The following is a 17,761-nucleotide window of genomic DNA, read 5'->3' on the forward strand; positions in this document are numbered from 1 at the left end:
GCAGTTTCATGGCCATACAAATATCTTTCAAATTCAGAATTTATATTGTGTGACTTCTTTAAAGGCTAAAGATAAAGTAATAACAGAGTTTCCTTGGAAGCTATCTTTTATTTTAATTGCGTTAAGAAAAAAATCTCCTTCCAACTGTCATGGATAGAATATATCACATAACTTTAGGCTGAATTTTGGATTAACTGGATTTTTTAAGGAATAATAATAACAGTTTGAACATGTGAATAGCCTTTATGCAATTCCTCCTGACACAGTGCTGGATGAAAGATATTATGTGAATTGGTGCCCCAAGGGTACACTTGTGCTGCTCTAAAACATGTTAGAACAAGAGAAGAGCACTGGACAAGGAGGAGGAGTTTGGATTTATATCCAACCTTTCCCTCCTGTAAGGAGTCTCAAAGTGACTTACAAACCCTTCCCTTTCTCTCCCCACAGCAGTCACCTTGTGACATAGGTGGGGCTGAGAGGGTTCCAAGAGAACTGTGACTAGCCCAAGCTTCATGTGTAGGAGCAGGGAAACAAATCCAGTTCACCATGTAAGAGTCCATTGCTCATGTGGAAGAGTGGGGAATCAGATCCAGTCCCCCAGATTAGAGTCCACCGCTCTTAACCACTACACCACAGTGGCTCACCATGCTGACTAGTGATACATCCAGTCCAGTATCCTGTCTTACACAGTAGTCAACCAGTTCTTCTGAGGGTCACCATCAGGGAATGGAGGCACAGGTCTTCCCCTTATGTTGCCTCCTTGCACTGGTGTTCAGCGATTTACTCTGAATAGTGAACTTCCCTTAGTCACTAGTAATCATTTGTAGACCTATCCTTCATGAGAATGGCTAATCTCCATTTAAAGCAGTCTGTCATGGCCATCACTACATCCTCTGTCTGTGAACTCCACATTTTAATAATTCCTATTTCCTTTAATCTTCCTGAATCTACTGCCCATCAACTTCATTGGATGCCCTCAAGTTCTAGTATTTTTGGAGAGGGAGAAAATTTTTATAGTTTTATAAACCTGTATCATGTCCCTTTTTACTTTCTGTTTTCTAAACTGAAAAGTCACATATGCACCATGGATCTATACAGAGGCACTATAATCTTGGCCGTTTCATTTTCAATCCCTTTCCTAATAATTTCCATCACAGAGTTTGCCTTTATCATTGCTGCAGCACACCGTGTTGACACTGTCATTGAGCTATACATGATGATCCCAAGGTATTTTTCCCTCAGTCTCAGTAAATTCAGACACTGTTAGTATAAACAGTTGGGACTTGAAGTTGGGATTTTTTTTTTGTTCCAGTGTGCATTACCTTACATTTACCTACATTGATCTTCATCTGCCACACTGTTGCCCACTCACCCAATTTATGCAGGTCCTCCTGGAGCTCTTCACAGTCAACCTTGATTTTCACCATCATGTATGATGTTGTGTCATCTGCAGACTTGGCCACTACACTGCTCACCTCCAGCTTCAGGTCATTAATGAACAATGGGAGACCACTGCTCACTGTCCTCCATTGTAAGAATTATCCATTCGTTCCTGTGTAACTCTTATCTCATGACTGCTAAGTTCAATAAGGAGCAGTTGTAAAAGTTGCAGTGGAAGTGAATCTGTGAAGATCAGTTCACAGAAATATCTATACCTGAGTTGGTCAGGAAGGACTATATGGAGGCTATTTGCTTGGATGAAACAGCTTATATTCTGTTCCCTCGTAATTTCTATTGTTCAGTGTATGATGATACAACTCTGAAGTATGAATAAGGTACATGGTCTATGAGCTGGATAATGTCCTTAGGAGTGGTTATGTAATGTTGAGACTTTATCTCCCATTGCTGACATGGCCTTTGACTGAGTAAAGATATGGATAGCTTTTCATTGCATATGACCTTAATGATTTCAAAACATTTTCCCCTCTGCCCTTTGCTCTTGCTCTTCTTTTGTTTGGTTTAAGAATACTCCATTTGATTTAGGGAGTAATTTATTTAAACTGCAAAATTCAAAGAGTGCCGTAAGCAATGATATGCATCGTAGAAATAATGAATTGATAGTGGAAGAAATCCACCAAGCATTTTTCCTTTACAACTCCCGGTAATTATAATGAATCTTGTGTGGTAGCAGCAGCTGGTGGATTCCACCAAGAATGCTGACTAAATAACAAGACCTTCAGATATATCTGGCTTTCTGTGCTTAATCAGGATTCTCCCAAGTTTTTTTCCTGATTTTTTTTAAAGCAGACTATCAGAGTTGTTAAAAAATATCACATTTATACATTTTGATTTTTGCTGCTTCTGGAGAAAATGTGGTGTTACTTCCTATTCTAATAGTATTGGGTTTTTATCATTATAAATAATATGTTGCAGTTATAGAAGGAACAGCACTTATTCTTATGATCAGGGAAGCGGAGCTCTGTGAATGATCTCTTTACATGTTCTTTTTTTAATTTCCAGGTTCTGCTTATGGATTTAGAATGGAAGAAAATTAAACCACTGATTTTGGAGGTATTAGGCTTACTTTCTTTTCTCTTGGACTGTGCCCACTATTCTGGTGTAGCTGATATTTGCTCTGGAAACTCTTCCGTCGCTTCTAGCATTTTAGTAATCTATGTAAGTGTCTTACCTAATCCATTTATATCAAAGTAACTAGACTTTCTTAATTTTGTTTTCTGTATCAGTATTTTATTTGACTATATATCCTGCCATGGTTGTATTCAGTGTGCTGGTAGACAGTAACTTACTATAGTGGCGCTGTATAAAGGAGGAAAGTGTTTTCTGTCACCAGACCACGGTCACACAGCCTGGAAAAAAGGATCTCAAATGAGGATGATTGAGGGACTGGAGCACCTTCCTTATGAGGAGAGGCTGCAGCATTTGGGACTCTTTAGTTTGGAGAGGAGACGTCTGAGGGGGGATATGATTGAAGTCTATAAAATTATGCATGGGGTAGAAAATGTGGACAGAGAGAAATTTTTCTCTCTCACAATACTAGAACTAGGGGGCATACATTGAAAATGCTAGGGGGAAGAATTAGGACTAATAAAAGGAAGCATTTTTTCACACGTGTGATTGGTGTTTGGAATATGCTGCCACAGAAGGTGGTGATGGCCACTAACCTGAATAGCTTTAAAAAGGGCTTAGACAGATTTATGGAGGAGAAGTCGCTCTATGGCTACCAATCTTGATCCTCCTTGATCTGAGATTGCAAATGCCTTAGCAGACCAGGTGCTCAGGAGCAGCAGCAGCAGAAGGCCATTGCTTTCACATGCTGCATGTGAGCTCCCAAAGGCACCTGGTGGGCCACTGCGAGTATCAGAGTGCTTGACTAGATGGACTCTGGTCTGATCCAGCAGGCTTGTCCTTGTGTTCTTATGTTCTTATAAAACCCACCAGAACCAGTTGAATCTGGCTGTGAAAGCCTTCGACAATACATTGTTTTTTGTCAATTTCTGTCACAGTCTTGCAGTGTAGTCCTAATGCATATATAAGAGTATAACTCTGCTTAGGATTGCATTATTGCTGCCTTTTAATCCTTTTCGGTGCCCTTTATTCATCTGCTATGTTACCCTGACCAGGTAGTCTCCACTTAAGTTGGGGGAGTGAGCTGGAGACAGAGAGCGAGAGGGGGGAAACTGGGATCAATAACCTATGTATACCAGGATCATCCTGGGTGGGAACTCTTAAATGAACAGACAGTTGTTCTAATTGAAACATATTTTATTAAAGAATGTCAAATTAATGAGAAATATATTTCAAGCAATAGACATACACATGCAAAGCATACATGAGCCGACTAAAAGAAAAAGGGGGGAGAGTTGGTAGGATTTCAGAGAAAAGTGATATTTACTAGTCATGAAGGAATAAAAAATGTCCACACACAAGGGTGCACAGATTCAAGGTACACACATATTATAAATGGCCAAAGGACCAACATTTATATCCCAAAATGGGTCCTGAGTTGGTATGACGTAAGCTGGCAGGGAAGCCAGAGAGCAATGGATTGATTACTTTTCTGAGGGTCCAACGAAAGGGTAGGAGAGGATTGGAATTGTTTTTAGCCCCAGTTGTATTTAACAGGAAAATGATATGAGCATGTGGAATGAAAACTGTCAAAATTATGTTTGCTTTATTTTTCTTACATTTTGTCCCTGATGTCTTTGCTACTACTGTTCAGTCACTGTACTGCCAAAGGGAATTTTTTTTGAAGTATACACATATTTTTCTTTGTGAGCTAGTGTTATGCTCAGTGAAATAATAATAATAGTTATTATCTGCAACTGGATTAGTAATATGCAATGTTTTCATTTGGGAGAGGGAGTCTGATTAATTTTCTTTGTTTATTTTACAACATTTATAGTGTGTGAGGTTGTCTGGTTTCGGGGCTGTACGGTGTTCTAGTAGTCTGACGTTTCACCTGCATCTGTGGCTGGCCTTTTCAGAGGATCTGATGGTAGTAAAGCAAGTGGAATATATATACCTGTGGAATATCCAGGGTGGGAGAAAGAATCATTTACCTGTTAACAAGTGTAAAGGGTGCAATTAGCAAGTTTGATTTGCATGTGTTGGGTGGGATCCACCCATTTAGCATGAGATAGCATAATCAGTTAGTGAGGACATCTGCATTGTAGTAGCCTGGCCTTTTGATCCCTTTGATTGCTTACTGCCTGGAGTGGTGGGTGGTGTTCACTAGCCCTGTGATTGCTTACTGCCTAGAGTGGTGGGTGGTGTTCTGGGTGGTGTTCACTAGCCCTTTGACTGCTTACTGCCTGGACACATCCTTTGTCTGGGTGTTGTTCATTAGTCACTGGACCTTTCTGCATGGGCGGAATAGAGTGCCCCAGGGACAGGAAAACGCTGTCCCTGGGGAAGCGTTCACACAGGAGGCACTGCTACTTTGCAGCAGCACCGTCCTAGCTGCCCCAGAGTGGTGTGAAGCTGCCGCTTTAAACCTCGCTCATCGAGTGTTCCTGCTGGCGCAGTGTGAACCACACTGGTGGGATGCTGCTGATTTCCCCATTGCCTCCACTGATCTGCCTGTCCAGCGTCGCTCTGGAGGGCTGCAGAGACCCGCCCACACTGCCCTCCGACCCCTGGAGGTTAGAGGGCAGTGTGCCGGGTCCCTGCAGCCCTCCAGAGCAATGTTGGAAGGCAGGTCAGTGGAGGCGATGGACCGGAGGCGGCTCCATGTGGAGCCGCCTCTCCGGTGCGGTGGATCTGTGGGGTGTGCAAGCAGTCCCCGAGCCGCCACTGGCATAAATTATGCCTGTAAAGCTGCGTTTCCGCCGCCTTGTGGAAAGGGCCACTGTCTTGATTCTAGTGTTTATCAGTACTGGTAGCCAAATTTTGTTCATTTTCATGGTTTCTTCTTTTATGCTATCTTCATGGTATTTTTGTGATCTATGAAAAGTACTGATAGAAGAGTCACTCTATGTATGACCCAGTCCTCACAGTCTGTTACCTATCTGTGTGCTATTGCAGTTCAATCACTGGTGTTCATCATCCTTTATGTAAGTCGAAAACATGCCTGGCACTTTCAACGTTTTGGCTTAAGAAATCTGACAGATGCACTTATTTTTGTAAAGAGACAGACTGGAGATTTTAACATCCAAGAACATAAAGAATAATAGCTTAGATCAGTAATTCTCTTTTCATCAAGATAACCTCTTTTGGTCACATTAGCTATGCAGCTTGGTTAGGAATGTAATGTTTATAATACTTCTAATCTTGCATTAAAAACTGAGATTTTCCAAAGTGTATGATTTCACATAATGTTTGTTCATGTCTCTCTTTTTTAAAATGACAATGGTGCCTTTGTCCCTGGTAGCTTTGTGTTCTTTCTTAGACTGGCATACAAAATTAAATGTCTAACTGTATCACCTGTCTACTTGGTTCAGCTGGGATATGTTCTGTTATAACATCAAAATCCTAGGCTGAATGATTCCATGAAATTTATTACAGTGGATCCCAGCATGTTAAGTCATGCCTTGCCTCAGTAAATAAGGCAGATTATGAAGGTTTAAATTAATAATAATAAAATTGGCTTATCTGTATTCTTTCGAAATAATTTTGATCATCATCATAGACTTAGCCCTTTCCCTGCTGAATGCCACCTCAGTTGGAAAGGTTATAAGTTTTGATTTGCTAAAACAATAATACTAGGTGGTTCTGGTTTTTGTTTTGCTGTAAAGAGCTCAGGGAAAATGTATGTGCTTTGCAGCTTGAAATCTCTACAACACAGTATTGTTTCCATCCTAAGCAGAATTACACCATTTTAAACCCATAACTTCAATGGACTTAGAAAGGTGTAACTCAGTTTAGGAACAGTGGCTTTGTGACATGATAAAGCAGTATACTATTCAACAATCTCAATGTCATGTTTTAGATTATGATTGTTTCGTGTAAAGAAACTGAAGAAGTCCACCTCTATTAATACATCCTGTCCAATTAGAAAAAGCTAGCATATTGATGGTAGAATTACTCTGTGAAGATCTAGCAAATCTTGATATTTAAGGTTCTCAGATGCATCCCACCATCACAATTTTTTAAAAAACGGAGTAGCTTTTCTTGAACAGATTCTCCATGGACCACGACTAACTTGCATTCAAATTAACAAGGTAAGATGTTGTATATAATTCCAGAAAAGATGCACAGCAGTCTGCTGAGACACTTGTCGCTGTTATACATTACCCTTCAAAAATATAGCACCACAGACCCCCATCAGTCACTGGATAATTTTTAGACATGTTTGCAATAATCACTGTTTTTCTCAAGATACCAGCTATCCAGTAACTTATCTGCCATCTGTAAATAAATTTCACACAGTGGTTAAAAAAAAAGTTCTAGACATTTGTATAAATCCTTCCTTGGCAGTGTTCATGGTGGCATAATGGCGCCATCTATCTCCCCCTCCCCCATTATTATTTTCATCGGTCAGGTTATCCCAACCTTGTCAGATCCTGGAAGCTGACCAGGGTCAGCCCTGATCAGTTATTTGGATGGAAGACCACCAAGGAATGCTAGGGTTGCACTGCAGAGGCACGCAATGGCAAACCACCTCTGAATGTGTCATGCCTTGAAAAGCCTCTGGGGTCTCCTGCATCTTGATAGCAAAAAGGGTATCATGAACCAACCTTCTGGGGCCTGTGAAAGAAGAGCCAGAAACAGAAGAAATAAATCAAGGTTTGCTGGCTCAGGAAATGGTTGAGGAAAGGAACATCACAGCCAGAGGAACCGTCAGTCCAAGCAGATACACAGGAGGAAGGGTCATTATGAGATAATGGATCATTAGAATGCAGGAGGCAGAAGCAGAGACAGGAACTAAACAATTTATTTATTTATTTATTTATTCGTTCCACTTTTATACCGCCCTCCCCCAAGGGGCTCAATAAAACAAGAAGCACTCTCATTGTGGCTCAGTATGGCAAGTGGTTCTGTGAACTGGAAAAAGCTGCATTAGAGGAGGATTGAGAGCAGAGGTAAGCCTCTGTAGAATGCTGGCCTTGGTAACTAGGGCAGCTGATATAAGCCTTGACTTGAGCGCAGCAACAAGCATGATTCCCTGTGAAGCAATGTGTGCCTGGACTCCTCATTAGCCACTCCTTCTAGTTTGTGCTTTGACCTCTGGACTGCCAGACCTCCACCTACGAACACCACCTGCCTTGACCCCTGGATGGTCTGATCTCTGTCTACAAACTCTGCCTGTCTTGACCACTGGAATGCCTCTCTTTCTGTTACAGACATTACCTGCCTGGACCTCTGAACCTTACAACTGCTATTGTGAGTGTCAGCACTGATTTCCCTTACCTCTTGTAATCAACATTATCAAGAAGCCCTCAATGGATTCTGGCAGGCATTAGTTATGCAGAGTTGTTGTTTTTTTAAAAAAAACCAACCCAACTTTTTCCTTATAGGGGAAAAGATTATAGGGACTTATATTTGTAGGGAGAAAGCCAGAAATTTTGACAGAAAAAATATCTGGTTGAAAAATCCCCTCTCCCCACTTCTTCCTCTTCTCCTGACCCCAACTTCTACCAGTTGTTTTTTGTTAAAAAACCAGTGAGAGGAAAGTTTCATGGCACTCCCACAAACGAGCTAGAGCTACCTAAAATCTCATATTCCGTTTATGTGGTCATGTAGAATGACAAGAAATCCAGTAGGCTCAACCAATGCTACTTATGTGCCAGCACCAAGGTCATTTCTGCACGGTCCAAATATCCCAGGTTGAGCAAGGGAAATATCCCGGTTTGGCCAAGAAGTTCACACGGTCCCCAATTCTAAAGCGGGTTTGACCTGGGATATTTCCCTCATCCTGGGATTTTCAAAAATCCCCAATTTGGCGATTCTTTTCAAAAATCCACGGTGAACCTGCTACTGTGCAAACACCACGGAAGCAGAACAAGTTTATTTTCCCCACCTGATCACCCTGCTCCCCTGATTCCCCCCCTCTGATGTCATGTCAGTTTTCAACTCTGCTGAGCCACCAACCATTGCAGCCTGCCCTTTCTAAAACATTTCCCCAAGCACACTTTCTGCTCATGGTATTGACCGGGTGCCATTTCACCTGGGTTAATCAGGAGTGGAGTCCCAGAACGTTCCTGTTCTTTTTTGTACATGTACTGGTTGCTTGGAATGCATAGCTAGAGAGATGTGTACTTTGGGCTGAATGTTAGTGGGCATATCATGGGGGGGGGAGAGAAAGAGAGGAGGGAGTCTCTTGTTTTCACAAAAATATGATAACGTGAGTGGGAATGTGATATGTAAAGCAGGTGTAAAGGTGGGCGTCAGTAATTCAAAAGGCAGGGCAGAGATTTCATTCAATCTGCCACCCCAAAACAACAGCCAACCAGAATACGGGACACCGGGGATGTTCGTGCCTGCGCGGATACGCCTGCTGTTTAAATACAAAAGACCTGGGCTCATGCAAAACAAACTGGAGTATTTCCTCCCGATCTTCATTCGATTCCTTCACAGAAATGGGCAGCCATGCAAAGGGAGAAATCAGGATAAAATAGACCCGGATCGTAAGATACCCATTGTAACCCGGTATAATTGTGCCATGAAGAAATGGCCCAGGAAAAGCAGGCAGGTGTAGGCTGGTAAGACCAAGAACAAAACTATATAACAACTGGGATACGTGTGGACCCACTCAGACATTATTGTTCCATACTGTATGCCAAAATTATTAAATTATAGAGAGTTGTGTTTTTCAGGAAATGTTGGTGCAATGTCCCCTGTTATGTTTGCAAATGATATGCAAACATATGTCATGAATCCTCACAGGAGTTTGAACCGAAGTACATTGCTGTTGCTGGGAACAGAAAGCTGAGAGTCAAAAGATGGACTTAAAAGGGTTGTACAAGTCCTATTTTGCTGTGTGGCAATGTTTTGTCAGAGTTACCTGGCTGCTACTGTGAATTAAGCAGACATATCACTCTCCAGGGAAACAGCTTCTGCCCTGACCTGAATAGGTGAGGCTAGGCCAATCTCATCACACCTTGGAAACTAGGGAGGGTTGACCCAGGTTAATATTCAGGTGGGAGATAACTAGGGAATAGAACAGTATGCAGAGGCAGGCAATGGCAAACAACCTCTGGACATCTCTTGCCTTGAAAACTGTACGGGGTCACCATAAGTTGGCTGCAACCTGATGGCAAACAAGACATAAGTCGATTCCAACATGAACATTCTGGCTTGCTGCTCCTATGTTAAACTACTACTTCATGGGGAACAAGCACTTTTGTTAATCTTTTCTGAACACCCATTTAATTTCTGTGCTCAGAAAATGAGGGATTGTATATGAATTTCAGGGGCTGCATATCTTTGACTTACCTGTCACTGAAGCAGTGGGCACAGCACTAATCTTTTCCACAAAAGCTTCAGCCCTTTTTTTCCTAAGGGTTTTCTTTTTTTCGTGCTGCTGCTCATTATGCAAAACATAAGATTAAAGCTGGTGCCATGAAAATGCCACTTAAGCAGAAGTGTGCAGATTACAAATCAAAGTGTTAACTAATTAAGTTATGATACACCCTCTTGCTAATAGTGGATGCATAGAATAGATAGGAAGGAAAGGGAGAAAAATACAAAGCAAATTCTTCAAGCAGATTCTGTGGCAGAGGGTGCATTATAGCATCTGCATTTTGATAATTAAGGCAAATAAATTATAGGTGCCATATGTAATTTTAAATAGAAGAGACTGTTATTATATTCTTCCAGGGAGTATAATTAATCACTCACAGCTGCATATGTTGGAGTCAAGATGATACATTGCAGTAGCATTTCATCAAAAACTAGCTTAGTAATAGTGGGTCAATTAAACTGCTATTATTGTTTCCAAAGGCAAGGCAGGAGCTGAAAATGCTCACTAATTTTGTTTCACTGGATTGAACAGGATCAAAGTCCTTGCCAGCCCTCTAATTGCTTCTGAAGTTGCCATGTCTGGAAGCCTCTTGGGTTTGACAGCAAAATTCTGTATTGCAAGATTTTTTCACAGTGGGAAGAGGTATAGTGCATTATGTCAGCCATTGGATTAATAATCAGTCTTCTGGGGACTGAGTGTGGCTGAGATATATGAAAAAGCATCCTTAAAGCAGCATCTCCTGGTAGATGCTCGTCAAACTACTGATCTGAACATTTCAGGGAAACTGAATTTTGCCTTTCCAGCCAATGACTTGGGGTGAGATGTTGTACCACAATAATTGAAGCACGGAAAATCTCCAGCGTTCCTGTGGTTAAGAACTGTGAAGGTTTCTGCAGCAAAGCGGCCATAGCTGTCAATCCGGAAAAAGAAGAAACCTCCATCTAATAGCAGTTGGGTTTAATTGTTTATAGCAAATGACAAAATTCTCGGACATATTTTCAGAGATCTATAATGAATAAATGTGGCTCCGCCTCTTTACCTTTGCTGTCTGGAAGGGGTGTGGAGGTAGCATGAAGCTGAATCCAGATAGCCCATTGTCCCTGCAGGGCAGGACCATTAGGGGTGACTGGCTGTCAGGAGGCGCTTTCTCTACATGGATAGAGGTGGTGGGGCCATGGCCCGGCGGGCTTTTTAAGAGAGAGCCCTTCCAACCTCTGGCCTGTTCACACAGCGTGCCTCCAAAGTTGCCCATCCCTCCTGCAACTACCAAGTTGTTTTAGATTCATGTTTCTGTTGACTATAAAAGTAATGTGATAACTGCAAGCGTCATGTGTTCACTTGTTCATGCGTTTTTCTTTAATACCTATTAAAGTATTGTCACAGCTTGCATGGATTGGCATTGGCAACAAATCCTTTTGGGGAGGCGGACGGTATCTGCATACCTGCCTCCCCAGTGCTGGGGGGCTTCTTTGAAGGGCCTTGGGAGGGCGGTGGGTTGCAGGGGCTACCAGCTGACCCACACTCCTACACAGATGCGGCTGCCTGGCGGGATCCCAGCATTTGCTACTCCCTTCGTGATACCCCAGCAGGTGGGCTGGGCGCTGGGGCCGTTCATTAATCAGCAGGCAGATCACCAAATGGACGGGATCCATCCCTATGCTGCACTTTTAGCTCCCCTGTGCCTGAATTCAATAAAAGTAAAGCTGTGTGTGGCCAGCTGTTTTTACCAAATAACGTGTTTGTACTTTATTTCTGTCCTGATCACCCCACCAAATCCCTCCTTGGCACAGCAACTGGCAGAACCTCAAAAAAAAATATATTGGAATGGTGATCATTATTTATCATGTTTGGGATGACAACATTTGTCATAAAAAAATCCCTCCCATTTTGCATTCTATTAATTATGATATGGTAACATACTGGTTATATGGCAACATTTGTCATAAAATCCTTCCATTTGCATTCTATTAATTATTATAATTAGGAATGCATGCATCTTTGAATTAGTAGATGATATATAATTTATAGAAAGCCATTCCCATTGAATCTGTTTTGAATTTTTAAAAGGAACTCTGCTGGCTGCAACTACAGGTGTTTTTTTCCCAGTTTAAGTTCAATAAATCACACCATTGTAGAAAATGCTGGGCCCAATGGGCTACATGAACAGCTAGATGTCAGTGTTGTCTTGCGGGATAATAGGGTTGCTGAGATGCTCCTGTAGTCTGCAAAACACAGTAAAGGTGATTTCTGCCCAGCTTCCTTCTGTGAGGGGTGTATTTTTATTCTCTTACCTTTGCTGTGTTTTTTGAATTAAAGTTGAAAAGATCTTTTAAATAGAAGTACTTCCTTTTATAAATAGTAATCCACAAATAGCATTCTCCCTAACCATCCTTTCAAGCTGGCTGGATGTGGGCTGTATCACATCCCATGGAAGGGGTAGTAGTGATGTTCCAATCAAATCATATACCAGGACAGAAGAACCTATAAGCATTGCTATATGATTGTATAACTATAACTTCAAAGGAAAATTATTTGTTTAATATATGCCATTTATAGTCTTCGCTTTTTCTTACTTGGACTCATGGTTGATTATAAAGAGTGAGCCAATACAATTGACAATAATGGGGTATTCAATAAACATACAATAGGATTAAGATTGTAGAAATCCAATCAGAAATCTAAAACCAGAACTGGCCAAGTGGATGTTAAGCATAACTCTTAATATGACTTATAAAATGACAAAAAAATTCCGGCTGGTAGACTCCTTAGTTCTAGCAAGCAAGGCGATACCACAGTCGCTAATCATCTAAGTAACTTTGTGAGTCATTCAGTACAGTGCAACTTTGTGAATCATTTAGTACAGTCTGCATAGAAGTTTCTCTTGAACAATTCAGGTTTGCACAGTTTGCATGAGGCCAAGGGAGTAAGCCCTTCCTGATCTCCTTGGGCAGGCCATTCTGTAAAGTGGGGCAACAGTAGAGAAGACACATGTACAGGCAGAAGTTGTTGATTTTGTGTGTTTGCAGGTTGATATTCGAAGAAGGCCCTGCTCAGATGAGGGCAGTTGTTGTGGCAGAGCCTAGGAGGAAAGGTGGTCTCATGGATTAAAGACCATGAAGGGCTTTCTATATGTTAGTGAATTCTTTAAACTGAGCCTTATTAACTGGATGGGCAGCCAATGAAGTGACTGTACGAATTGGAGCAATATGGCATGTTTCATCTAGCTCCCAGAGTATGTGGCGGGGGGGGGGTGGGGAGGGATGATTGCGAGGCCAGTAAGTTAGAAAAACCTAGCCACCCCAACCAAAGTGGAACATCTCTGTCTTGTAGGCCCTATGGAACTGGCTAGGGACTTGCAGGGCCCTGGGCCCAGCTGACAAAGAGTTCAGTCCCACAAATACAACAACACAAATACAACAATACAAATACAACTACTTAAAAGGCTATTACCTGCAGAGCTGCATAGGGAGATGCAGTCCCAATAAAATACGCCAGTTCCAGATCACTCAAGCCTTAAAGGTTAACCAGAGGCGAAGCTACAAGGGGGTCAGGGGGTGCATGTAGCACTGGGCACACGCCTGGGGTGTGTGTAGTGCAAAAAATTTGTGGTTTTTGTATTTTTTAGTGTTTTTTCACTTTTTGGCTCTTCATAAGTGCAGTTTTTAGGTTGGCAGTACCAAAATTTCATCGGTAGCTTCAGGAGACTCTCCTGATGATGCAGCCCATGTTTGGTGAAGTTTAGTTCAGGGGGTCCAAAGTTATGGACTCCCAAAGGGGGTGGCCCCATCCCCCATTGTTTCCAATGAGAGCTAACAGGAGATGGGTTGTTGACCTTTGAGGGTCAATAACACTGGACCCCGTGAACCAAACTTCACCAAACCTGGGCGGTATCATCAGGAGAGTTTCCTAAAGATACCCTGAACTTTTGGTGCTGCTAGCTTCCAAAACTGCGCACCCCTGCAGGCTAAAAAAACTGGAAAAAAATGCTAAAAAAGTACAAAAAACACAAACGATGGGGGGGGAGGCGCATGCGGGGGGGGGGGGGGCTCTAGAGGATTTTGCACCGGGCTCCAATTCCCCTAGCTATGCCTCTGAGGTTAACACCAAAACCTTGAACATGACCTGGAATTGGAAATTTGCAGCTAATGCAGCTGGTGAAGCTAATAAAGTTGAATATATGCTCTTGTTGAGGTTCCCTTGGTTCTCATGCCTCTACACCAACTTGAGTTTCTGAATTGGTCTCTTTGAAGGCAAGACTAATGTACAGTACATTACAGTAGTTTAGTCTGTTTGTCACTGTGGCATGGATCCAGATCAGCCAAGTCAAGGTAAAGGACCATCTTATAGACTAGGCTGAATTGGAAGAAAGCCTTTTGTCAGCTACATTAACTTCTTTCTTCAGCAAAAACATTGTGACCAGTGTGAAACCCCAAAGAGAACAGCTCTGGCCCCTTAAGACCAGAAGACTCCTGCTGCATCAAACTATTGGCTAACCAGATGCCTTTGAAGGTCCATTGAAGTGGTACCTAACGAAGGGATGTGTTGCAACATCTGCCACTTCTATTAAAGAAAATGAGAAATCCATTTGTTCACATCCTATCAGTGTAAACATCAGAGTACATATGTATCTCTGGATCAGGAGGGCATGATGTTTAAAATAATTTGCAATAGGGTGCTAATGAACATTTATTATGAGTTTTATTAATGTTGACTTCAAAAACCATCACCGCAATTTGCATCAAATTACCCATATTTCAGCAAGCTGTAATTTGAATTACACTACAAAACACCACATAGTTTTAACTGCATAAAAAGGAAAAATTGTACGATCTGAGATGAAACACTTGCCTAATTACCCATAGGAAACCAAGGCTGAAATCCTCTGCATAATAAGACTGCTTATATCTCTGTTGAATGAGACTTAAGGAGTTTAATAGGATTGCAACCCAAGCACAATTATGCTATGTATATGTTGCATCCCCCCCCCCATCTACTTTCAATCGCATAAGTGTCAAACTCGCGGCCCTCCAGATGTTATGGGCTACAGTTCCCATCATCCCCTGCCAGCATGCTGGCAGGGAATGGTGGGAACTGTAGTCCATAACATATGGAGGGCCGCGAGTTTGACACTTATGCGATTGAAAGTAGATGGGGGGGGGGATGCAACATATACATAGCATAATTGTGCTTGGGTTGCAATCCTATTAAACTCCTTAAGTCTCATTCAACAGAGATATAAGCAGTCTTATTATGCAGAGGATTTCAGCCTTGGTTTCCTATGGGTAATTAGGCAAGTGTTTCATCTCAGATCGTACAATTTTTCCTTTTTATGCAGTTAAAACTATGTGGTGTTTTGTAGTGTAATTCAAATTACAGCTTGCTGAAATATGGGTAATTTGATGCAAATTGCGGTGATGGTTTTTGAAGTCAACATTAATAAAACTCATAATAAATGTTCATTAGCACCCTATTGCAAATTATTTTAAACATCATGCCCTCCTGATCCAGAGATACATATGTACTCTGATGTTTACACTGATAGGATGTGAACAAATGGATTTCTCATTTTCTTTAATAGAAGTGGCAGATGTTGCAACACATCCCTTCGTTAGGTACCACTTCAATGGACCTTCAAAGGCATCTGGTTAGCCAATAGTTTGATGCAGCAGGAGTCTTCTGGTCTTAAGGGGCCAGAGCTGTTCTCTTTGGGGTTTCACACTGGTCACAATGTTTTTGCTGAAGAAAGAAGTTAATGTAGCTGACAAAAGGCTTTCTTCCAATTCAGCCTAGTCTATAAGATGGTCCTTTACCTTGACTTGGCTGATCTGGATCCATGCCACAGTGACAAACAGACTAAACTACTGTAATGTACTGTACATTGGTCTTGCTTCAAAGTTAATTCAGAAACTCAAGTTGGTGTAGAACGCAGAACCAAGGGAACCTCAACAAGAGCGCATATTCAACTTGTGCTTCACCAGCTGCATTGGCTACCATTTGAATTCCAGGTCATGTTCAAGGTTTTGGTGTTAACCTCAGAGGCATAGCTAGGGGAAATGGAGCCCGGTGCAAAATCTGAGCCCCCCCCCCCGCATGCGCCCCCCCATCGTTTGTGTTTTTTGTACTTTTTAGCATTTTTTCAGTTTTTAGCCTGCAGGGGGTGCAGATTTTAGGCTAGCAGCACCAAATTTTCAGGGTATCTTTAGGAGACTCTCCTGATGATACCACCCAGGTTTGGTGAAGTTTGGTTCAGGGGGTCAAGTGTTATTGACCCTCAAAGGTGTAGCCCCATCTCCTGTTAGCTCTCATTGGAAACAATGGGGGATGGGGCCACCCCCTTTGGGAGTCCATAACTTTGGACCCCCTGAACTAAACTTCACCAAACATAGGTGGCATCATCAGGAGAGTCTCCTGAAGACACCGTGAAATTTTGGTGCTGCCAACCTAAAAACTGCACCCCTTGGAGGCCAAAAACTGAAAAAACACTAAAAAATACAAAAACCACAAATTTTTGCACACACACACCCCAGGCGTGTGCCCAGTGCAACATGCACCCCCTGACCCCCTTGTAGCTTTGCCTCTGGTTAACCTTTAAGGCTTGAGTGATCTGGAACTGTTGTATTTGTGGGACTGCATCTCCCTATACCGCTCTGCAGGTAATAGCCTTTTAGTAGTTGTATTTGTATTTGTATTTGTGTTGTATTTGTGGGACTGAACTCTTTGTCAGCTGAGCCCAGGGCCCTGCAAGTCCTAACCCAGTTCCATAGGGCCTACAAGACAGAGATGTTCCACTTTGGTTGAGGCAGCTAGGTTTTTCTAACTTACTGGCCTCCCAATCATCCCCCCCCCCCCCCCCCCCGCCACATACTCTGGGAGCTAGATGAAACATGCATATTACTCCAATTCTACAGTCACTTCATTGGCTGCCCATCAGTTATCAGGCTCAGTTTAAAGAATTCACTAACATATAGAAAGCCCTTCATGGTCTTTAATCCATGAGACCACCTTTCCTCCTAGGCTCTGCCACAACAACTGCCCTCATCTGAGCAGGGCCTTCTTCAGATATCAACCTGCAAACACACAAAATCAACAACTGCCTGTACATGTGTCTTCTCTACTGTTGCCCCACTTTACAGAATGGCCTGCCCAAGGAGATCAGGAAGGGCTCCCACTCCCTTGGCCTCATGCAAACTGTGCAAACCTGAATTGTTCAAGAGAAACTTCTATGCAGACTGTACTAAATGATTCACAAAGTTGCACTGTACTGAATGACTCACAAAGTTACTTAGATGATTAGCGACTGTGGTATGTATAGCTTACTGAAACTAGGAGTCTACTGTGGAATTTTTTTGTCATTTTATAAGTCATGTTAAGAGTTATGCTTAACATCCCACAGTTCTGGTTTTAGATTTCTGATTGGTTCTACAATCTTAATCCTATTGTATGTTTATTGAATACCCCATTGTGTCAATTGTATTGGCTCACTCTTTATAATCAACCATGAGTCCAAGTAAGAAAAGCAGACTATAAATGACACATATTAAACAAATAATTTTCCTTTGAAGTTATAGTTATACAATCATATAGCAATGCTTATAGGTTCTTCTGTCCTGGTATATGATTTGATTGGAACATCACTACTACCCCTTCCATGGGATGTGATACAGCCCACATCCAGCCCGCTTGAAAGGATGGTTAGGGAGAATGCTATTTGTGGATGCTATTTATAAAAGGAAGTACTTCTATTTAAAAAGTCTTTTCAACTTTAATTCCAAAACACAGCAAGGTAAGAGAATAAAAATACACCCCTCACAGAAGGAAGCTGGGCAGAAATCACCTTTACTGTGTTTTGCAGACTACAGGAGCATCTCAGTAACCCTATTATCCACCAAGACAACACTG

The 17,761-nt window shown here is 42.0% G+C and overlaps 1 protein-coding gene across 3 annotated transcripts in view; it reads left to right on the forward strand.

The window, feature by feature from the left end:
- SMYD3 (SET and MYND domain containing 3) overlaps window positions 1–17,761 on the forward strand; it is a 463,587-nt gene that overhangs the window by 225,382 nt on the left and 220,444 nt on the right. The window contains exon 6 of one of the 3 annotated variants that reach the window (XM_048484814.1): window positions 2,461–2,616. The exons of 1 other annotated variant lie outside the window; for it this stretch is intronic. In XM_048484814.1, coding sequence (XP_048340771.1) covers window positions 2,461–2,616 — 156 coding nt within the window. The remainder of the gene's footprint in view (window positions 1–2,460; window positions 2,617–17,761) is intronic. One more of the 3 variants, XM_048484825.1, reaches the window with a different exon arrangement.

This window comes from Sphaerodactylus townsendi, linkage group LG01 (assembly GCF_021028975.2).
Source record: "Sphaerodactylus townsendi isolate TG3544 linkage group LG01, MPM_Stown_v2.3, whole genome shotgun sequence".
NCBI lineage: Eukaryota > Metazoa > Chordata > Lepidosauria > Squamata > Sphaerodactylidae > Sphaerodactylus > Sphaerodactylus townsendi.